General features: G+C 38.8%; 2 protein-coding genes and 1 pseudogene across 5 annotated transcripts in view; 1 reads left to right on the top strand and 2 right to left on the bottom strand.

The window, feature by feature from the left end:
• The window catches only part of INVS (inversin), a 166,181-nt gene extending 164,773 nt beyond the window's left edge, over positions 1–1,408 (bottom strand). For 3 of the 4 annotated variants that reach the window (XM_047768041.1, XM_047768043.1, XM_047768044.1), the window contains exon 1: positions 1,202–1,403. The gene's annotated coding sequence lies outside the window, so the exon portion shown is untranslated. Of the gene's footprint in view, positions 1–1,201 lie in introns of all 4 variants that reach the window. The other variant, XR_007133271.1, reaches the window with a different exon arrangement.
• Positions 1,409–1,583: 175 nt separating this feature from the next.
• Positions 1,584–23,887, top strand: part of ERP44 (endoplasmic reticulum protein 44) — a 105,687-nt gene continuing 83,383 nt past the window's right edge. Inside the window, exon 1 of the mRNA XM_047768039.1 lies at positions 1,584–1,836. Coding sequence (XP_047623995.1) covers positions 1,780–1,836 — 57 coding nt within the window. The 5' untranslated portion in view covers positions 1,584–1,779. The remainder of the gene's footprint in view (positions 1,837–23,887) is intronic.
• On the bottom strand, positions 23,258–23,785 carry LOC125120184 (uterine plasmin/trypsin inhibitor-like; annotated as a pseudogene).

The following is a 23,887-nucleotide window of genomic DNA, read 5'->3' as shown; positions in this document are numbered from 1 at the left end:
CCTTTTGAAAAATAAGCTTACATTTTTATCTCAGTTATATTTATATATACTTTGTCTCTTAATTCTTAGCATTTAGCACAGTAACAGCTATATAGCTGGTGTTCAGGAAATGTTTGTTGAATGAAAAGTCGTAGGCTGAGTGCTAAGTCCAGAGAGTGAGCAGGGTCAAAGTTTAGGTTCTTGGAGTGATGAGTTCATACTCATGAGTCTCTGTTCTTTAATTCCTCATTTGTCTGTCAGAGAGTTCACTGAGTGGTATGGAGATAAGAACACTGGACTAGGAGAAGAGACCTAATTAAAAATTTTGGCTCTACCGCTATTTACTTTTATTAGTTCAAGAAATCCATTCTTCAGGGTTCTTTTTTTTCTTTTTTTTAGCTCAAATATATATATATGTATATGCATGTATATACATATATATTTAGTTATAATGCTTTTTGTAAACTTCTATAGATGAAAATCAAAACCACTTTGTTAATTAAGGAATGCTATAAATGCAAAGGTACCATCATCATCAACTAATTACAAAACAAGCCAGTGTAGTAAATGCTCCAATAATTCTAACTATAGAAAACTAGTGGTGCTGTAGTCACAAGCAAAGAAGAGTAACTTTGATTAAATCCAAAGGGTTGATTGTTTGGTAAGTTGTCACTGATGGTGACAATTGAGATGCTATCCAAGTAGAGAATAGAAGCTTCCATTCAGGCATCAGGGAAGCTGAAGGAAAGGCAAGGGGTAGGGAGAACCACAGAAGAGCCAAATACCTCCTGATTACTTGGCAGTGATTGTGTGGCTACCACTTGGGGCATGTGCCTTGGCTGGGTTGGAGAGCTAACCCAGCCCAGGTTAAGTTCCTCAACTACTGGCTAACGAATATTGTAATTATTCTGTAAGAGTAGCAGCAATCACTCTCGCACTGAGTTTTCACTTTACAACGTGCTCTTCCAGTCCATCCCATATCTATTCCTTACAGGAGCCAAAGAAACAATTAGGGGTAAGTTATTGACACATTCCACTGAAACCCAGAGAAGTGGTTCTTTTATAATGCAGGAATTAGTGCAGAAAGAAGAGGTAGCAGGCAAGGAGGCTAGTGATGGAGGTTCAGGCCACAATTCAGGCCAAGAGGCCCTTGAGTTTGAGGCAGGGGCCAAGGCGTGGCAGATTGTTTAATGCCTCCCCAGCGATGCCCCCTCCTACTCACCCTCGCCTCCTCCAGGACTCACTTCCTAGGGGTGGCTCCAGGAGGGACGAGCCCCGCTGGCCCGACCATCTCACCAGGTCAGGCCACTACATCCGGCTGGGATAGAGCCCACCGTGCTAAAACTAGCGGAGTCCCTCAGAAGGCCGTCCCAGGCTCTCGACTGTACAGCCTTCTGGGAATTGTAGTTCCCATCTTCTAAAACACAGGCGTGCACCCGCCCTCCGCCCTTTCTATCCCACAGGTCCCCGCGCGCAGCGGAATCGGTGGGCTCGGGCCAAGAGCCTGATGGGAAAAGAGTTCTGGGCGCCCGCTGTCTTGATCCTTGAAAATGGCCCAGGACTACATTTCCCTAGATGCTCCGAGGTGGGCAGGACCCGGAAGTGAGGGTGTGAGAGGCCTCTCTGGAAATTGTCCCGGGTGTTCGCCGCTGGAGCTCCGGGTCGAGAGGACGAGGTGCCGCTGCCGGGAGAGTCTTCCGCTACCGCCGGCTCCCGGAGCCCAGCCCTTTCCTAACCCAACCCAACCCTCTCCAGTCCCAGCCGCCAAGGCCCGTCCCTGCCGCGGACCCCGGCTTTACCATGAATCCTGCCGTCTTCCTATCCTTACCCGACCTCAGATGCTCCCTCCTGCTCCTGGTGAGTGAGTGAAGGAATGACAGACCCTTCGACTGACTCACGGACAGCCTCCCCCGCTAGCCAAGAGGCTTACAGCTGCCCCGACTCCTGCTTTCCTATCTTTTCTTCTAGTGGCGAGGAGTGCACCTTCTCCTGCTGCCTTCATTCTCGACATCCGTCTGTCTGCTTTCCAGGCCCGGGGTTCCCGAGGCCTGAGAAACCACTGTCGGAGGTTGGGACCTGTGAACAGGAGAATTAGCCCTGAATGAAGGATCTTTGGGAGGGTGACGGCGAGTAGCGCCCCTTCCCACGGAGTTCGGAGGTTGTTTTGGTCTATAGGGCTCGTGGACTTAGTGGTAGCCTAAGTCCAAAAGGACGGGGGATAGACCTACTGCTCCCTCCCACCCCCTCCTTTTGGGAAAAATGTGAGGCCGACAGGTGCTGGGGTCGTGTGAATCTCTCTAGAGCCCTGAAACGGTGCCCGGTTTGGCGGAGCCCTCTGTTGTGGCTTGATACGATTGGTTGGGAACCCGGAACTGGAAACTGGTCTGGTGTCCACCGGGGGAGTGAAGGTTTGAAGGGTGGAGGCTTTGATTACCAGAAAGCCTCAGCTCAGGGCCTCACTCACGTCTTGTTTCACTGCCCCCCACCTGAAATATAAGCACATTTGTTCTTTAGTGCTCCTGATTTGTGAATGACCTGGTCTTCTGTATACGTACGCACTTACTCTTTAACTCTCTCACCGGCTCAGTACCATCCCATCTTGTAAAGGAATCTTCCCCTAGTCCTTCCTCCAAAGTACATCTTTGTGCAACCTAAGTAATCCAAGCTGCAGGCCACATTGAGACAAAAGTGAAAGACTAACTCCATATGATAAAAATGATGTACCTTTAATTGTTGTTATAATACAATACGTGAAAATACTTTAATCACAGTTTATTTTTTAAAAGCTGAATTTAAGGTGAACATTAAGTCATAATCACTCTTTAATATTGTGAGAAACATAACTGACATATAGCTGGTTACTGGCAGAACTGGAATTTGAAGCAGGTCTATGGACTCTCAGTGCTTATTCTACCATATTATGTTAAATTTTTAATATTTGCGTTTGAAATAATTTCTCTCTCTCTATACCTTCTCTTCTATTTCCCCTTCTCTTCTCTGTGCTTCCTCTTTCTTTGTGATTTCCAAATCATATGCAAAAGCCATACACAGAGAAAGTATTATAAGCCTTTTCAGAGAAAGTATTATAAAAAACTAAAGTGGATGTCATAGTTCTTCCTAGAACTAAAAGTTGAATATGAACATGGTAATGCTAAATGATAAAGTGTCTTATTGTCACTTCTTAAAACTAAACGTAATGAGTAGCTTCTGTATAGAGGAAAATACTCTTTGTAGAGCTGTTTCTAGGCAATTGCATTATATACTGTGGGTCTCTCCTTCCAAAAATACTGAAATAATACTCATTGTTATTAGAGACCATTCTCTCTTTAAGGATAATAGATAGTAGTCTTTTCCTTACCCATAAAAGGGTCAGAATTATGAGTTCTCTGCCAGAAATTACTTTTAGGTTACAAAAAAACAAAGGGCAAAAATCTTAAGAGATTAGAAAGAAAAGTTGAAATACTGAATAGAAAAATTACATCAGAGTCACCATGTATTTGTAGAGCTAAGTCGAAGGAAAAAGAATTTGAAATAACTCATCCTTTTTATGGAAAACCTGAAAATCTTGTTAAGCATGAAAAAGAATTTTTTCTAATATAAAATCTAGTTAATGTACACTTATTTCTTTAAGTAAATGTAGAGGAATAGAAGACATTTTAGAGAATAAATGTACAGGTTAATAAGCTGCCAAATAAAGCCCAAGAAAAGGTTTAGTAACCCAGAGTTACAAGTTGAGCTAGATTCAGTTTGGGTGTTTTTAATGTTTACTGAAGTAGTTTTAATAATACACTAGTTAGCAAATATTTATAGAATGTCTGTCTAATCACAATTTGAATTACTTATCTAACTAGCAGTTCTGTTCTAGTGATGGAACTTGCTTATTCAATATCTCACTTGTCTAAAAATATCCTTTATCTTCCCCAACATACTCTGTTCCTCCTCCCTCCAACTCCCCATCTCAAACTTCAGGTTTATTACTTCCCATGTACAGCCATTGAATATCCAAGTTCCCACCTAGCTGAGGTCATTTTTTCCACAAATGGTCTGCTCTAAAAAGCGGTATATTGTCTTACCACAATATTTTTTTTTTCAGGCAAACTATACCTTAGCCCTAAAGAAGTGGATCAATTGAGATTTAGTGCTGTTCATAAGATTATAGCTGAAACATGAAATCCTAAACTTCTGTAGACAGGTTTTTTTTTTTTTTTTTTTTCCTTCTTCTTCCTTCTGTGATCTCAAAAGCATTTTGGTACCTATCATTCAATGCCTAAAAAGTCTTTCTGGGATGGGTAGCTAAACACAGAAGCTCAATGTGATAACTTTTTTTCCCTTGATATTTAATGTATACATATATTTAAAGTTGGATCTTAGAGGATGGGTTCTTTTATTTCAGGCTTGCTTTATAAAACACCCCCATTGCCTTTAAATTATTTTTAAACTCCACTGAATTTGCAATATGTGTTTGATAAAGTGGGATAGTATAATGCACTGATTTTGGATAAATCAGAAAAGAAATTTTGAGTCAGCTGGCAAATGCAAAGAGGCCATAATCCTCCTTATACCATTTCTATACCTCATTGTATATATTGTTTCTGTTATAGTTTGAATTGGTCTAATAGATGTGTGATTACGACTTTGTGAACTATATAGTCTCTGCCTCCATAACTGTTAAATCGTATTTTATGGATGATTTGATTGCCGGAGACAGCAGTGTTTCTCTGCTAAAGCCCCAATGTATGTTAATACCTGGATTGGGAAATTGCTTCCCAGTAGTATGTGCTTTTAAGGAGAGCTGCTTGAATCAGAGAAAAGCACCTGGCCAGATGTATCAGAGCATAATATTTTCATTTTTCTATGTGACAATCATTACTTGGCAGCTCATAAGTAAGATAAGGGAGCATTTAACCAAAGAACCAGTTATTTGTTAATTAGCCCATTTCTGCTTATCTTTCTATCTCAGATGGGTTTATTCAGGATTAAAAGTGACCATTTTCTGCTTTAGTTATTTCTTAGCAGTTGTTCTTCCTGCATTGGCTATGTACAAGAGTTTTAAAAAGGTGAGATAAGAGAAATAAGACTAAATTGGAATTAACTGCCTGATATAGCCTAGATAACCTATCCTGTGGTTCAGAGATTTGTAACATTCCACTCCAGTTGTTTTATTGAGGACACTTTCTCATTAATATCTTGATGGTTAAGTTTATAGATCATAAGTTGTTACTAGCCTAATTGCCTTGTGCCTGGACATTAAGTCTTTTGCCATTATTGCTCCTGGTTTGTTCAATATAAATAAGAAGCAAAGAAAAGCTTGCTTAGGTTAGGAAAATAAGTAAATCAGAGAGCTAAATAAACATTTAAGTAAACTATAAGTACCTTGAAAATAAGTACAGCAGAATTCAGAGATGTCAGTTTTACCATTAGTGCCAATAATAAATACTGATTCTTAACTTCAAGAAGAGTGCTTTTGGAGACATGTAGTTCCATTAATAGCTCAGCAAGTTATTTATCCTCTTCGTATGACTTGCCCCAGATCAGTGGTTTGTAAAACACCTGGTTGTTCATTAGAACCACCTGGGGAAGTTTTAATAAAATGATGTCTAGGCCCTTTACCAGGCTAGTTACGTCTCAGGGGCCCAAATATTTTTGGTTGGTTTTGTTTTCAAATTCCCAGGTCATTTCTTCTTTCTTTAGTATGGCTCTCTAAAAGATAAGGATTAAACAACAAAGCAAAAACAAAATATCATTATCACATCTAGAAAATTAGCAGAAATTCCTTTATATTATCAAATTTCTAATCAATGTTCAGATTTTCTTGTTTCAAAGAAAAAAAAATTTTTTAACACGTTGCATGTACAAAACAGGATCCATGTAAACTCCAGGCATACCAGTGGGTTATTTGTCTAAAACTTTATAATCTATGGATTCTCTATCTCATGTTTTTTTTCTTGTAACTTAATGAGTGAGGAAACTGGGTCCTGTCCTATAGAATTTCCCATATTCTGAGTATTACTGATTGTATCCTCTTGGTAAAGTTTTATGTTTCTATATTGCTTTCTTTCCTTTTTTTTTTTGTCTTTTTGTCTTTTTAGAGCCACACCCACGGCATATGGAGGTTCCCAGGCTAGGGGTCCAGTTGGAGCTGTGGCCATCTGCCTATGCCAGAGCCACGTCTGTGACCTAAACCACAGCTCTCGGCCACGCCGGATCCTTAACCCACTCAGCAAGGCAAAGGATAGAACTCACATCCTCATGGATGCTAGTCGGGTTTGCGAACCACTGAGCCAGAGCAGGAACCCCAATTTCTACATTTCTTTTGTTCCCCATAAATCTGTGATTAAATTTGTGTGGTCTTAATCACCAACTCAATGTATAATTAGGTTTATTTGTTTCATTTAGCTTTTCAATTTTTGTTTTTAAAAAATTATCTTTTAATATGTAATTATGTAAAATGTATTGCTTTCAAGGCCAAATCTAGAAAGCAAACTATGTTTACATAAGGTTAGCTTCTATCCCTATCTCCTACTCACTTAGCTTCCTCTTAACATAAGAAATCTTGAAAAAATTCTTCTCAGTTCTTAATTCACTTTAAAAAGAAAATGTAATTTGGAAGTTTCCTTGTGGCACAGCAAGTTAAGGATCCAGCATTGCTGCCAGTAAGCAATCTATTTGTGTTTATATGTGTGTATATTTGTTTCTCCATCCTGATTGATAAACTCTAGCATATGATTCATGCTTTCTTTGCCCACCTCTCCCTCCTCTCTTTAAACTCTGTGAAGTATATCCTAGGGATCAGGATATAAATATTTCTTATTTCTTTTAAACTGTTTTATTTCTCCTCTGGATAGATGTGCTAATCTACTCATTTCCATCTTTTTGCTTTAACAAATATGTATACAAGCTAATTTTTGCAAAACTACTTTTACTGTGTAACTTAGAGATAGTTTCCTGCAATTGAAGTTGCTGAGGGAAAGGGTAAGTGTATTTGTAGCTTTGTAGGTGTTGCTAGATAGTGGAAATTCCTCTCCACAGGAGTTTTGCAATTTTGAGTTTTCACCAACAATGTAACAGACTTTCCCCACATTCTTGCTAACAAGGCGAATGTCAAATGATTGGGTGTTTGTCAATCTGATAGGTGAGAAATGGTATCTCCCTGCATTTTAATTTGATTCTCTTTTTTATGAGTGTGATGGAGCTTTTTTCTGTTTAAAGGCCATTTGCATTCTTTTACACTGAGTTCTTAACCCTCTATCTCCTGAGTAGATTCTAGGATGCAGCCAGATTGAGAGGCACTGGAATATATTACCCTGTTCAGTAATATTTCTGATAGTTAAAACTTGTGAAAGCCTTGGGAAAGATGTCTAATTGTCACAGTTACTGAATACATTTTTCATACTGTAGTCTATGACTTTCAGTAACTTTGTAGTAGCTCAACTTTTAGATGCACTACAGTTTACTTCATTGTTTGTTAAAATATTAGTTATTTGTAATTACAGTTTTTCACAATTGTAAAAAAAATAAATAAACATGTACAAGCGAGGAGTTTCAACTGTGGCTTAGGTTAAGAGATGAGGGTTCGATTCCTGGTATTGCTTAGATCCCTTATTGCTGTGGCTGTGGTGTAGGCTAGCAGCTGTAGCTCAAATCCGACTTCTAGCCTGGGAACTTCCATATGCTATAGGAGTGGCCCTAAAAAGACCAAAAAAAAAAAATGTGCAAGTGACATCTGTACAGTGATATTCACTGCAGACCTCCAACTATATCCTCAGGTTAGTTTTCTAGAATTATATTTCTTTTTTCTTTCTTTCTTTTTTTTTTGCCTTTTGTCTTTTTTAGGGCCGCATCAGTGGCACATGGAGGTTCCCAAGCTAGGGGTCCAATCAGAGCTGTTGCTGCCAGCCTACGCCAGAGCCACAGCAATGCCAGATCCAAGCTGCATCTGCAACCTACACCACAGCTCATGGCAATGCCAGATCCTTAACCCACTGAGCAAGGCCAGGGATCAAACCCACAACCTCATGGTCCCTAATTGGATTGTTTTCCACTGTGCCACAACAGGAACTCCTAGAATTATATTTCTTGGATCCTATAGTATGTCTATTATTTAGGATTTCTGATACAGTGTACACATTTGCCCTAATGAAAAGTTGCACCAGTATTTATTTCTACCAACACTGTATGAATATGCCCACTTGCTCATATTCTAGTTACAGTGGGTGTTTTTGTAATCTGCGCCAATTTAGTAGATCAAAAACAATACCTGATTTAAATTTACATTTCTCTGATTACAACCAAAGTTGAGTTTTTTTCATGTTTATTGGCCATATTCCTGTTTGTGTGTGTATGTGTTCATGTTATTTGCCCCCTTTTCAAAAAATTGTTTACTCTTTCTTCTTCCAGTAATTCAGAATAGAAGTGTTCACAAGATACAGTTTAAGAACGATAGTGTTATTTCTGCATTTAGTATCTATTCAACAGGTAGCATAGAGCAAGGAATACTGGACCAGGTGTCAGGGCATCTGTGTACAAGTTCCACTTCTTCCACATACCTAACACTGCATCCTTGGATAAAACATGTAACAAAACGTTTTAGTCTGTAAAGTCAGGACATTGAATTTGATGATTCAGTAGTTCTTTGTGTAGTCTATCTTGATTTTAAAAAAGGATATTCCTCTAACTCCTCTAACAAATTTATTACTTGATTGGGTATTTCCATTAAAAAAAAAAAAAAAAAAACTGCTAGCTTTGCAGGTCTGTGCCCCTATTATCCAGTGCAAGGATTACCATGCTTTGGTCATAGCTTTTCTGACATTGCTGTACTCTGTTTCATTTAACCAAGTAAATTGAAAAAAATGGTCTGAGTTTTCACAGCATATAGTACTCTTTAGCCTACCTTTGATTCTATAAAAAACTACCCATGGCCCTGGCTGCACAGACTTTATTTCTTTGCTATTATTCTTTTCTTTCCTCCTGTCATTTGAATGAATGCCTGTTTGCTGTCTGCTAGGGAAGAGAAAAAGACAGCTGAGATTCATATCATGCTTCCAAGGACTTTTTAATTCAGCAGGGGAGAGGTGTATATGTAAATAATTAGAATTCTGAAGCAAAAGTGATAGGTGTCCTTAAGATATCTGTAGAAGTGGGTTATAAATCTCACTATGTAGAAGTTTTGAGGTGAGCCAGGGCATCACCTAGGAGCTTCTTTCAGTGTCCTCACCCCAGGCCTACTGATTCAGAATCTGCGCTTTAACAATGTACCTAGCTGGTTCGTATGTGCACATTAAAGTGTGAGAATACAGTTGTAGGTGTTTGAAAGAAGCAGATTTCTCTCATTGGTAGAATCAGAGAAGTCTTCTTGAAGGAAGATAAGAGTAGAGGTTGAATTGAACCTTGAAAGGTTAAATTGATGGGTTAATTTTTTAGTCTTGAGTGGAATGGATAAGAAGGATTTTGCCCTCCAATAACTTAATAAATCTTTAATGTGAATTGGATACCAGCTGCTTGCTTGCTTGCTTGCTTGCTTCCTTCCTTTCTTGCTTTCTTCTTTTCTTTCTTCCTTTTCTTCCTTCCTTTTCTTCCTTCCTTTCTTTCTTCCTTTCTTTCTTTCTTTTTCTTTCTTTCTTCCTTTCTTTCTTTCTTTCTCTTTCTTTCTTCCTTTCTTTTTCTTTCTTTCTTTCTTCCTTTCTTTCTTTCTCTTTCTTTCTTCCTTCCTTCCTTCCTTCCTTCCTTCCTTCCTTCCTTCCTTCCTTCCTTTCTTTTTTCCTTCCTTCTTTTCTCTCTCTCTCTCTCTTTCTTTCTTTCCTATACCCATGGCATATGGAAGTTCCCAGGCGAGGGATTGAATCTGAGTTACAGCTGCAACCTATGCTGGATCCTTGGATAAAACATGTAACAAAACATTTTAGTCTATAAGATCAGGACATTGCTTGGGCCAGGGATTGAACCCATGCTTCCTCAGTGACCTGAGCCACTGCACTTGGATTCTTAACCCACTCTACCATAGTGGGAATCCTTTTTTTTTTTCTTTAAGAAGTCTTGTTGTGTGGCTTGCTGACATGGCCAAATGACAGAATTGGCCCTAAAGAAGCTGGCAAACCCTTTGGCTAGTTTCCATTAGAAGAACTTATTATTATCTTAGCCAAAATAAAAATTATAGTCTTTAGTGGATTCTTACCAGCATTCCAATTACTCCATCCAAGAGGAGAGGGATAGGAGTTCCTGTTGTGGCTCAGTGGTAACGAACCTGACTAGAATCCATGAGGATGCAGTTTCTATCCCTGGCCTTGCTCAGTGGGTTAAGGATCCAGCATTGCCTTGAGCTGCAGTGTAGGTCGCAGATGTGGCTTGGATCTCTTGTTGCTGTGGCTGTGGTGAAGACGGGCAGCTGCAGCTCCAGTTCAACCCCTAGCCTGGGAACTTCATATGCCGAGGGTGTGGACCTTAAAAAAAAAAAAAAAAAAAAAAGGAGAGGGACAAAAATGCCGCTTTTGAGAAGTTTTTTGCTGTAATGTCATGGGTCTCAGGTATTGGTTCTGTTCTTGTAAAGATTGCATTCCAATTCTAACTGCTTTGATTCCCCCACTGATATTGTGGTCAAGATTGCTGATTCCTCTAGCCCTGTGATTTAATTACTTTGTAGAATCTTGAGCATTATATTTTGAAATATCTAGTTTTTAGTTACCTGAGTTTGTAGACAGGAACATTACTAATAGAGAAAAGTGGTGAAAAGAAGGAAGAAATCATTTCAGAAAAACATTCTGGTATTGGGGCTAAAGAAAACTGTTGGGTGAATTGTAGAAGGCCAATACTTCTTCCATTTCTTCCATAAGATTATAAGAGTCTTGTAGTGGGAGCTTTGATAATTAGATTTAGAGGTTTTAGAAAAAGGTCTTTAGGAATAAGAAGAACTTTTGACCCTGGAAAAAAGGAATTGGAGCCTTTTTTTTATTTCTGTGGGACTCATTAGTGTTTTGCTCAGTTCAGTAAGTGGGGAGGGATCTGCATGAGTGGGTCACATGCAATGCAGTGACTGAAGTTATATTTATCTAGAGTTGTGCTATAAATTTAAATTTATTAAATGGAATAAAATATAAAATTCCGTTCCTCAGTCACAGTAACCATATTTCAAGGGCACAGTGGTCACACATGATGAGGGGCTGTTGTATTGAACAACGCATGTGATGAAACATTTCCATTGTCACAGAAAGTGCCATTGGATACTGCTGATCTAGAGGTTCACTCTTGCTGTCTATCTCAGAAACGAAGACAAAGGAAAGGTAAAGAATGAGGAAAATGCCTCAAATAGTGTTTCAAAGCATATGAGGAACATATATCTTGCCTGTCCAAGAAATAGTAGTAACCTGGAAAAAAATTTCAATAATCTTATTAGTGAGCACAGATTTGGCTTTTGGTTACCTAATGGCCAATTTAGGAAGGCACCAGAGAATACTAGGTAAAACTCCAAAGTAAGAATTTGAGTGTTATTGATTCTTCCACTAGTTCACAAGGACATTGAGAGCAAGTCACTTTCTTTCCTGAAGCCTTAGTTTTTCAACTGAAAATTGAGTAGGATTGCATAGCCTGTTTGAGGGAATTTAGTGGACATTCCAATGGAATCTAACCTCAGTGTTGGGATTTGAAGGCCTACAGTTTATCTCTGTGATAAAATTCCTTTTGGGGGCTTCATCTTTAGAAATGATACTTTAGGAGTTCCCATCGTGACACAGTGGTTAACGAATCTGACTAGGAACCATGAGGTTGCAGGTTCAATCCCTAGCCTTGCTCACTCGGTTAAGGATCTGGCATTGCTGTGAGCTGTGGTGTAGGTTGCAGATGTGGCTCGGATCCCGCATTGCTGTGGCTCTGGCATAGGCCAGTGGCTACAGCTCCAATTAGACCCCTAGCCTGGGGACCTCCGTATGCCATGGGAGCAGCCCTAGAAAAGGCAAAAAGACCAAAAAAAAAAAAAAATAGAAATGATACTTTAGGAATTCTGGTCATGGCTCGGTGGTTAATGAATCTGACTAGTATCCATGAGGACGCAGGTTCGATCCCTGGCCTTGCTAAGTGGGTTAAGGATCTAGTGTTTCCATGAGCTGTGGTGTAGGTCACAGACGTGGCTTGGATACAGAGTCGCTATGGCTGTGGCGTAGGCCAGCAGCTACAGCTCTGATTTGACTCCTAGGCTGGGAACCTCCTTGTGTCATGGGTGCGGCCCTAAAAAACAAACAAACAAACAAACAAACAAAAAAAACCCAAGAGAAATGATACTTTAGAGAAAATTTTATTGATTAAGAACCTACATTTTAGTTTGTAAAATTACCTGTAAAGTGATGGCCAGTTGATATGTTTTGTTTGCCTCAGGTATCAGAAGGTTACCCTTGCCAGGAGCTTAATCTTCTAATTGAATAAGCCCAGAAATTAATGTGCATCCTTTTCTGCCTACTTTAAAATGGCCAGAAGTTATATGAGCTCATGAAGACACACTAATATTTAATATATAAAGCAGTTTTCTAAGAAATTTGAGCCACCTCCAAAATGTGAAACATGATTTAGTGATGGAGTAGAGATGATGAATAAGTTTATAAAGTAAAATATTAAAGGAGTTAAAATTCCTTGGTCCTTTGGACAATATGCCCTTCTGTTTACATGCCTGCTGTTTAGCTGTTTTGTTGTATTTGAAGTTTTGTAAAATGTATGGAGAAATGCCAGCTCTTAAAAAATTACCGAAGTTCCTGTCGTGGCTCAGCGGAAGTGAACTGCAACTAGTATCCATGAGATCTTGGGTTTGATCCCTGGCCTGGCTCAGTGGGTTAAGGATCCAGTGTTGCCATGAGCTGTGTTATAGGTCACATACACGGTTTGATACCCGCATTGCTGTGGCTATGGTGTAGGAGGCAGCTGCAGCTCCAGTTCAACCCCTAGCCAGGGAACTTCCATATGCTGCACCTGCAGCCTTAAAAATAAATAAATAAATAAATTAATTAATTACTGACACAACAGTAAAGTCTTTCTGTGACTAAAGAATGGTGTCAGTTCTCAGTGTGCTTTAGAGTTATCCTGAGAGAGAAATTTGGACATTTCTTGATATCTTTCACTTTTGTTGCTATGTTTTGGCCCAGTTGCAGTAAAATCCCAGCTAGCTGGTAAAAGTTCACGTTTCTGTAATGTCTTCATATTCTGAAAAACTAAGAATAAAGAAGAGCTACATTTTTTTTGTAGTCAAAATAATTCTTCGAAAACACTCAAGTTAACTCATTCCTTAAGCTTTCTAGCACTAGCTTTTTCTATAAGAATGGCTATTGATTCTCATAGGAAGCCTTATGATTTGTTCACAATTAAGAAACGTATCACAGTCCATCCATTCATGATAAAAACTCTTACTGAAGTGGGTATGGAGGGAACATGTTTCAACATAATAAGAGCTTTTTAAGACAAACCCACAGCCGGTATAATACTCAATAGAGAAAAGCTGAAAGACTTCCCGCTAAAATTGGAACAAGACAAGGATGCTTACTCTCACCACTTTTATTTAACGTAGTATTGGAAGTCCTAGCTACAGCAGTCAGACAAACAAAAGAAATAAAAGGTATCTAAACTGGAAGAGAAGAGGTAAAATTGTCACTCTATGCCACTCCCTGAAGATGATATGATATTATATATAGAAAACCCTAAGGATGCCACACAAAAACTACTCAAACTGATCAAATAATTCAGCAAAGTAGCAGGATATAAGATTAACATTCAGAAATTGGTTACATTTTTGTATACTAACAATGAAGTATTAGAAAGGGAATATAAAAATACAGTACCTTTTAAAATTGCACCCCCAGAAGTTCCCGTCGTGGTGCAGTGGTTAATGAATCCGACTAGGAACCATGAGGTTGCGGGTTCGATCCCTGCCCTTGCTCAGTGGGTTAATGATCCGGTGTTGCCGTGAGCTGTGGTGTAGGTTGCAGACGCGGCTCGGATCCCGCGTTGCTGTGGCTCTGGCGTAGGCCGGTGGCTACAGCTCCGATTCAACCCCTAGCCTGGGAACCTCCATATGCCGTAAGAGCAGCCCAAGAAATGGCAAAAAAGACTAAATAAATAAAAAATAAAATTGCACCCTCAAAATTAAATACCTAGGAATAAACCTGACCAAGGAGGTGAAAGACTTATATGCTGAGAACTATAAAACATTAATCAACAATCAAGGAAATTTAAAAAGAGGATTCAAAGAAATGAAAATATATTCCAAGCTCCTGGACTGGAAGAATTAATATTGTTAAAATGGCCATACTGCCCAAAGCAATCTACAGATTCAGTGCAACCCATATCAAATTACCCATGACGTTTTTCACAGAACTAGAACAAACAATCCAAAAATTATATGGGAGTTCCCGTCGTGGCGCAGTGGTTAACGAATCTGACTAGGAACCATGAGGTTGCAGGTTCGGTCCCTGGACTTGCTCAGTGGGTTAAAGGATCCGGTGTTGCCGTGAGCTGCGGTGTAGGTTGCAGATGTGGCTCGGATCCTGTGTTGCTGTGGCTCTGGCGTAGGCCGGCGGCTACAGCTCCGATTCGACCCCTAGCTTGGGAACCTCCATATGCCGCGGGAGCGACCCAAGAAATAGCAAAAAGACAAAAAAACAAAACAAAACAAAAACCCCCAAAAACAAAAATTATATGGAACCATGAAAGACCCAGAATTGCTAAAGCAATCCTGAGGAAAATAAAACAAGCAGAAGACATAACTCTCCCAGACTTCAGACACTATTACAAACCTACAGTAATTAAGACAGTGTAGTATTGGTACCAAAACAGACATACTGACCAATGGAACCAAATAGAGAATCTAGAAATAAACCCAGCCAACTATGGTCAATTAATTTTCGACAAAGGAGACAAGAATATAAAATGGGAAAAAGAAAGTCTTTTTGGCAGGTGATGCTGGGAAAACTGGACACCTGCACTTAAATCAATGAAATTGGAACACAACCTCATACCATGCACAAAAATAAAATCAAAATAGCTTAAAGACTTAAACATAAGACAAAACACCATTAAACTCCTAGAAGAGAACATAGGCAAAACATTCTCTGACATCAACCATACAAATGTTTTCTTAGGTCAGTTCCCCAATGCAACAGAAATAAAAACAAAAATAAACCAAAATATGCAAACAACTTATACAACTCAACAGCAAAAAAACCAACAACCCAATTGAAAAATGGGCAGAAGATCTAAACACATTTCTCCAAAGATGATAGACAGATGGGCAACAGGCATATGAAAAAATGCTCAATATCACTAATTATTATAATGCAGGTACCACCTCACACCAGTCAGAATGACCATCATTAATAAGTCCACAAATAAATGCTGGAGAGGGTGTGGAGAAAAGAGTAGCTTCCTTTACAAAGGTTTGTGGGAATGTAAATTGGCACAACCACTATAGAAAACAGTATGGAGGTTCCTCAGAAAACTAAACATAGAATTACCATATGACCCAGCAATCCCACTCCTGGACATATATCTGGACAAAACTTTCATTGAAAAAGATACATGCACCCCATGTTCATTGCGGCACTATTCACAATAGACAAAACATGGAAACAACCTCAACGTCCTTCGACAGATGAATGGATTAAGAAGATGTGGTATATATACACAATGGAATACTACTCGGCCATAAAAAAGAACAAAATAATGCCAGTTGCAACAACATGGATGAAACTAGGGCCTCTCATACTAAGTGAAATAAGTCAGAGAAAGACAAGTACCGTATGATATATCTGGAATCTAATATATGGCACAAATGAGCCTATCTACAGAAAAGAAACAAACTCATGGACTTGGAGAACAGACATGTGGTTGCCAAGGGGGAAGCTGAGGGTGTGATGGACTGAGTGTTTGAGGTTAGCAGATGCAAACTATGGCATTTGGAGTGGATAAGCAATGAGGTCCTGCTGTATGGCACGGGGTACTATATCTAGTCACTTGTGATAGAACATGATGGAGGATAATGTGAGAAAAAGAATGTATACGTGTATGTATGACTCAGTCACTTTGCTGTATAGCAGAAATTGACAGAACATTGTAAATCAACTATAATAGAAAAATAAAAATCTTTTTTTAAAAAGTGTCACAGTGCTGTAAAATATTTGACTCTTTGTTTAATCTTTGAATGAATAATTTCAGATATCCTGACTTTGCTTTAGAACTATAAAATCTGTGCTACATTTCAAATAATGTTCTACTTATTTGTTTCAGAAATAATTCAGTTTGTTTATTATTTAATTGTGCCTGTGCTCTGGTCTTTGAGTACCTTCCAGAAGTAATGTGAAGTTTTTTCCCCATAATAACTTGAAAGTGTATCAGCCAAAGAGAAAACTTTAAGGAGAATATTTAGTTTAGGAGTCGGAAATTTGGGCTTCTCCCTTAGATCCGCTCCTTTTCATCTTTGTTATCTTGTCTATTGATTTCTGAGTATTACAGCTTTTACATCTGACTCGTAGATATTTGCATGCCTTTGTGAGTTTTGTGGATCAAAAAATGGTAGAAAGGTGTTACACCTTCTTATTCTTAGATCTTAATTCCTGGTACAATGCCTTACACAGGTTAAGTGTTCAATAATAATTTCGTTGAGAGTATGGAAAAAAGAAAAGGTGGAGCTAGGGTAAGGAGGATCAGGAATGCACAGGGGAATGGGAGTTTGTAAGCATCACTGGGAAGGTGAGCCTTGAACTAGTTGAGGGAGTCAGTTGTTTGGATTTCTTGGGGTTGGGGTGGAGTGGGGTGGGGAGAGGTAAGAGCCTTTCAGGCAGGGGCATCAGCCAGCGCAAAGTCCCTAATGTGAGAGTGTCCCAGGTGCAAGCAGCAAGAAGGGCAGTGTGGTTGTCATGCTGTGAAGAAGGTGCAGCCTGTTAGAAGATAAAGTCATGTAGCTAAAACACATTTTGCAAAAGCGTACTTATTACTGTGTACATTGTTTGCTGATATTTTCTTTTCGTTTCCTATTTTGTGCTTTATTTTTAAAATAATGTGGATCAGACCCAATGAGATAGGGTTGTAGTATTAATCTCCTCAGCCCTTGATCTACTTGGCTTTGCTGGGAGTACCTTTGCCTGTTTATCCCAGTGTGCCCCCAGTTTTGCTAAATTCAAAACATCTGTGTGTGAAAGGGTGGGTCACAACCTGCATTTCTAACAACTTAAAATGTTAACACAAAAGATTTCCTGCAATATTTTTTTGATTCCTGAAAGCAGTGTACGTTTCATGTTACAGAAAAGCATAATGCAGAAAAAAAATGTACATAACCCTACCACTGATAACATTTTAATGTATATCTTTCTAGGAGTTTTTTTTTTTGGTGTGTATGCATGTTTGAAAGGACTTTTAACAGTACAATGTATATTTTGAACTCCCTAGGGTTGGGTTTACTCTTGTTTGGTTCTGCTGTAGAGTGGTAGACCTCTGGTTACGTGGGAACAGGAGAAGAGGCCCATGTGTGTCAGTGTGCTTGTACTCATAGAACTTGGAAAAGGCACCCACACTGACCACTTAACTTTAGAAAGCTATTGAACCTTTCTGAGCTTCCCTTTCCTCACCTATCAAATGAGGATACAGCCCTCTTGTGAAGAGTTCTGGGAAGACAAAACAAGAATGTTTGGGAATGTGTTCATAGTATGTTGTTAGCACTTAAACTTTCCTTATGTCTGCGACGTAGTAGGTGTCAACAAATGTTGTTTAGATGAAGGAATCAGTGAGTGAAACGAATGACTGAATACATTTGCTGTTTGGGGTAACTTTAAAATAGTTCATCCTGTCGTATTAAAATTGCGTTCACTGGGATAAAGGGCTAGTATGACTGGCCTCCAGCCCCTGTGGTCTTCTGATACTGATGGATGTACTATTATGTTTCTGTATTATACTAACAGAAACAGCTTAAAAATATGACCATTATGTGAATAAATTATCTGCCTAACTCTGTTTTATAACTGTACTTAGTTTTGCAGTTAAATTCAGTATATATTGATGAAAATAGTTTATGGAAACAGTTGTATTTTGTTGTATAGACCATGGTTTTTAGGATTGAAGGAGACCTGGGTTTGAACCCTGTACCGCCACTAGTTTGCACAAGTCATTTAGCTTATTTGAGTCTTAATCATTTAGCACATGTTTGCATTTACTATGTTACATACCGCAAACTTTCATTTTCCTCATTTATAAAACAGAGATAATGTAATTCCTACCTCAGCTTCAAGAGTTGCTATGATGACGTAAAAGAGATACATGTTTGTAAATAGTAAATAAGTATGTCATTACACTGAAATATTCTTGTGCTTCAAACATATGTTTGTTACTTGGATTCTTTCCCCGGGAGCCTAGGTATGCGGTGGGGTACATTCCTTTCAGGGAGAGTTAATGCATTATGGAAATAGTTCTAGAGTCTGAATTTCCAGGATTATTGACAGTACTAGAAGTAGAATGACTTTGAAGCTAGAAAGTCCTAGTTCATTCTTGGCTTTACCTCTTTGTAGCTGTGTGATACTAAGCAAATTCCTTTATCTTTCTGACCCTCAAATTTCCTATTTTGAAAGTGGAGATAATTATTTTGTATGGTTGTAAAATATAGTGTATATGAAGGGCTTTGCAGGTCTGGCATGTAACAGAGAGTTTTGTTTTGTAAGGTAATAAATGGAGAAGGAAAGCTTGTCAAGTAGATAGAGTCGTTATAAAACGAGACAGTACCTTGGAGGAGGATTGTGCCTGTGCTGACTGTCTTTCTGTGTTTGTGCTACCTTTCGACCTTCTGAAATGAGTAAATGGATGAGGCTTTTTCTTTTAAAAATCGAATTCTAAATATTAGTGGTTTCTTAAAGTGCTTATCAACTTGTCTCTTTCCCCTGGTAAATTATGACAGTCTTATCAAAATAGTGACAAATGTAACTATGATTGACAGAAATAAAAATCTACCTTGATATGCATTTCTTCTTTTAATACAAAAGCAAATAAATTCCTGTAAGTGGTATAAATCAAAGTGGGAAGCATGCTTTATGCTCTGCTGCTTTTGAAAGGTATCATTTGCTCCACACAGAAAGGCATCATTCCTCTTACTTTGTACACACAAAATCATTCAAAAAAATACATCCCTGACTGGGTTGTAATTGACTAGATATCTGGGAAATGATGACGGTTCTTTAGAAATAGATAATCTTTTCTCTAGTAACGGAAGAGAAGATTATTATAGCAGAGTTTTGTCACTGAAAAGATGCAGAAATAAAATCCTGTTTGTGTAAGTGTGGAAGATTTCAAATTACTGGTTATAGTTTCGTTTGTTCCTATAAGCCTAACTTACATATATCACTGTTATTCCTTAAATTTTGCTTCCAGTGGGGTATGAAGTTATTTACACATAAACATGTGTAGTATCTACTACTTTTAGTAAGTTTTTGTCTTTAAGCTAAACCTGCTTGTAGATTTGATGAAAACTGAGGATATAACAGATCTTTTTGAACTTAGATACTACAGTTAAGGTATTTGGTAAGAACCTGTTGGCATATAAGGTAGTTTATAAGGAACTCAGTTTCAGCTTGGATCAGGAAAAGCTCTCTTATGGTTTTCCATTTCTTATCTCATGAATACATCTACATGAGGAAGATGGGTACTTGGTTAGGAGAGGAGAGTAAATTTTATTTTCCATTCTACAACACTAAGTTATAAATACCACCTGAATATACAGTGTTTTTTTGACTGGTTTAAGGTATATAATAAGATGAGCGCTCAAGAAATAGCTTTTAATTCTGAGAAGTATCCAATATTCTGTAGCAAAATAATCAGATTTTCAGTCTTTGTTTTCTCATTTGACGCACAAGACAAGAGAAACCACCTGGCTAGACATAACTGAAGTAGCTAACTACGTAAAGTGTTGTGTTTTGATGCCTTAGTGAAAGTCTTTCTTAGGTTACTTTATTTGGGGGGTACTTATAGGTACAGTAGTACTAAATTCCCTGGATCAGCTTTAGCTGTTTATTATATAAATAGGTTGTGATATATGAGGAAGTTAGCAGAGAGTTTGTCTATATTCCTACATGAGATGGTTTACCAAGAGTATACTACTTTTTGGACTATGACTTTCAAGTATTAGGTTAGTAAATATCCCCTAAGGATGGGATAGAAGATATTTTCTTAAAGGCTTAAAATGCGTTTTTATTTAGGTTATTTATAAATGATTTTCAGTGTAAGGAAGAAACAAGGATGTCTTCTGGACACATTTTCTTCTAAGAGAAATATAGGACACTTGCATGACTATCAAAGTTTATTATCCCATTGTCAATACTGGGGGTAATTCATATCAGTAAATCATTTTAGGTACGTAAAAGTCAGTACCATTCATAGAAGCCAGATGTGTGCTAGTGTGTCCTTTTTTTCTGGAAATCATTAAAAAACATAAAGAAGCATTGTTCTTTCTGTTTAGGTCCTGAAATGATGTTTGTTAATGGCCTAGTTCGTAAATCCAGAATGACACATCATACAAGGGATGGCTAATTTCATCTGTTGGTAGCAGGCAGAGTCTGTGGTTTTGTTTTATTTGCATCCGTGAAAACACATTTTAAGCTTTTAGGCTGAAAGTTTGTAAGTAGCGGAGCTGCCTTTTTGGAGACTACCAAATGTGATTTAAAAATGATGATTGTGATGTGTTCCCTAGGTCACGGTAGCCTCCTAGTTATGAATTAGACTATGCTTTCCTAAGTCTTTCACTCATAGCCCTTAGAGCATTTCATACTGTTAACTACCCCGTTTCTTTTTGAAATAGTGTTTCCTCTGGGGCTTCTTTTATGCTCCAATGGTTCTTTCTGTTCCTCTCTCTCTCTGTTCCTCCTCCCCCTCACTGGTTGGGGAAAGGGAAAAAGCCTACATTTAAGTGATAGGAGAGAAAGGAGCTAAATGTAGATATTCTCTCATGTATTGTCTAAGAGCTTCTTTTCTCTCTTCCATCATATCCTGTCATTTTAACTCACAGCTTTACCTCTTGCCTCTCTGAAGATTGGAGTAGCTTGGAAGTTTGTTAGTATTAAGTTGGTGCCTTGGGCTCACTTTCTTGGTGTTTTAGTCCTGGTGTGAAAAGTAGTCAAATACAATTTCCAAACCCTTCCTGCTAGTTAGTAAGGAGGGACTTCATCTTAGTCAGCTGTTTTCTCATTGGACAAGGCATGTAGCTACTGACATTGAAGTAGATCAGTGACTGCACAGAAATTCTTTCTCTCCAATAGTCTTACTCCTCTTTCAGTTCCTCCAGTCACCTAGGTTTATGGCCTTGGCTCATGGAATTTTGCAGCCCATTTGTTTGTCATCATAACCCATTTATCTTTCTTTTGACAGTTTCCCCAAGTCTCCCACACCCCAGTCCAGGCCCTTGTTTCCTTTCCTTGTATTCCATTTCACTCTCTTAGCTGTATAGTCTTAACTTCTTCCCAGCAGAGGGAGGAGCATAATAATTTTAAGCCTAAAGATTAGTGCTCCTCCCTTACTGAGAAATCTCCTGTGTCTTCTTACTTTGTGCAACAGGGTATCTCAGTCCCCCTATCCGGTTTTCAGGGGACTTACTCTCCTAACACCTTGTTTTTTTTCCCTTAACATTCTGGCCCCAAACTGATTAACCTTCCATCTTCATCTCCCAGTACATCACTACATGAACTTCTATAGGCAGGCTTCCTCTTCACTTATTTCATCCATAGAAAATACTCTGCTCATCTAACTTGTACAGTACTCTCTCCTTTTTTTCTGCTCTCTAAATTTTTCTGTAAGCCTTATATCATATATCTTGTGCTAACTTTTCATACATGATCATGACTCTCTTGAAGGATAGAATGTGCCTTTGATTGAATTCCCTGCAGGCCCGACCTCGTTCATTGCTTCCACCCCCATAGGTTCTCATCTCAGGACTTGTGTGAGCTTGGTGGGAGAGTAGGTGGATATGTTCCTGGTGAGCTGAACGTGATAGAATTGTGATGAATGTGTAGAAGGGAAAGGTAAGTAGATCTGCCCAGTAGGGTAAACTTTCCACTGCAAAGTGGATTGGTTTATCCATAAGCTCTCTGTCGTAGCTAGCATTGAGTTGGAGGCTAAGTGGCCATTCTCCCAGGGATGCTGTCAAAGAGTGTCCTGCATGAGGTAGGAGGCTGTGGGTAGTATTCAATCAAACAAACTAGTACCCCCTTCAACTTTATAATTCTAAATAAGTACTATTTTGACCTAATAAAGTAGAAGCCAGAGAGGCAGATGGGAATTGAGGAATTGACCAAGGTAATGATAAGAAGTTAAATAAAAATGCTAATAACTTATAGCTGAGTAATCTTTGCAGTTTAGACCTGTTTTTCAGTGCTCTCTTTATATGTCGTAATGTTGAAAACAAAATTCAGAATTATAAAGTACTTATTTTGTGGACTCTTGAGAGAGTGCCATTTAGCTGAAAACTTTATTTCTTTGAATTACTTAAAAAATGTTCATTTGCACTGCTGCTTTCATTTTACTCACGATACATAGCAAAATTATATTCATTCCTGCAATGATAGAGAATGTAAACTTCAGCCGATTAAAACTTGCTCTTTTCTTTCTTTTTAAATAGAATCCAGTGGTGAGTACAGTATTTTTAAAAATTCCTTCTCTTAATTTGATTGTGAATTGATTCGTCACCTTTTTAACTTGCTAGTTTGTACTAAGGCGGGACAATTATTCTTCTCAAGTCTTTTTAGGGGTAGGAGTTATCTAGAATTATTACTGTATAATGAATTCTGTTTTTTCTATTTAAAAGTGATCCTTTCCCTGACATAATTTGAGTTCTAGTCCCCAAGCAAAGGTTTCAGAAATTGCCTTCTATTCTAACAAGATAAATGTCATTCATGTCCTCTTCCAGCTTTAAGTCTGGGCTTCTTTTGAGGTCTCAAAGAATTATAGAATGTCTAAAAATGCAAGAATTTTAAAGTTACTTGGTTAATCTTTTTGTTCATTAAGCAAACATTTTATAGTCTATGTATTAAGCACATACTGGGTACTAGGGAAATAAACGAATAGAATGAAACAGTATAAAATCTATACCTCATTGGCAAATGCAAACTAAAATTTTTCTAAAAAAGTAAACTAAAATAAATTTTTTTGCAGAGCAGAAAATTTTAATTTTATTTTTTAATTAGAAAATGAATTTATTAAATATAAGGCCAGAGGTCAAAGCCACTGACAGAGAACTAGGCAACATCAACGTGGAGAAAGGGACTTCTTTAGGGAAAAGGCCTCTGCCACTACTACCCCTCAGAATGGGATGCGAGAAATGCCATTGTGTTCACCTCCAAGGAGTGCAGTGATGGTGAATGGGGGGTGAGGGTGAGAATGCAGTGAGGAAAGAGGCAGAGTTCTGTTGAGAGGGTATGTTTGAGAAGGAGGCAGAGGAGGAGGCTCAACCCTTTCCAAAGGCAGCCACAGCCCAGCCCTGTGGGGCCTCGTAGGACTTCAGCATCTCAGGAAGCACAGTTGCCCCGCTTTCCCTGGGCCGTGTCACAGCCACCACAGGTACAGAGGCATCCCTCCTCATTTATGAAGTTGTTCGGCTTGCCTCTGCACCCGCTGTAAGCAGAGGTCTCACAGAGCCCGGAGCTGGCGTTGTAGAATACCTGATGAACAGGGCCCTGCAGAGACCCATGTAGGGAGGCTCCAGGCAGAAGGCAGGTGATGTGGCTCAGACCAGGCTCCTTTCTTCACCCGCCCTGGTGCTGGCCACCAGGGTGCCCAGGAGGAGGAAAAGGGCTGCAGAGAGGCAGAGCCGGGTCATCTTCAGGACCTTGCAGGAGAGCTGCTCAGAAAATTTTAATTATTTATTTAATGAATTAATTTATTTTTGTCTTTTTGCTATTTCTTGGGTCGCTCCCGCGGC

This window comes from Phacochoerus africanus, chromosome 2, assembly GCF_016906955.1.
Source record: "Phacochoerus africanus isolate WHEZ1 chromosome 2, ROS_Pafr_v1, whole genome shotgun sequence".
Classification (NCBI taxonomy): domain Eukaryota; kingdom Metazoa; phylum Chordata; class Mammalia; order Artiodactyla; family Suidae; genus Phacochoerus; species Phacochoerus africanus.
The sequence above is the reverse complement of the archived record's forward strand: the minus strand, read 5'-3'. Positions and strand labels throughout refer to the sequence as shown.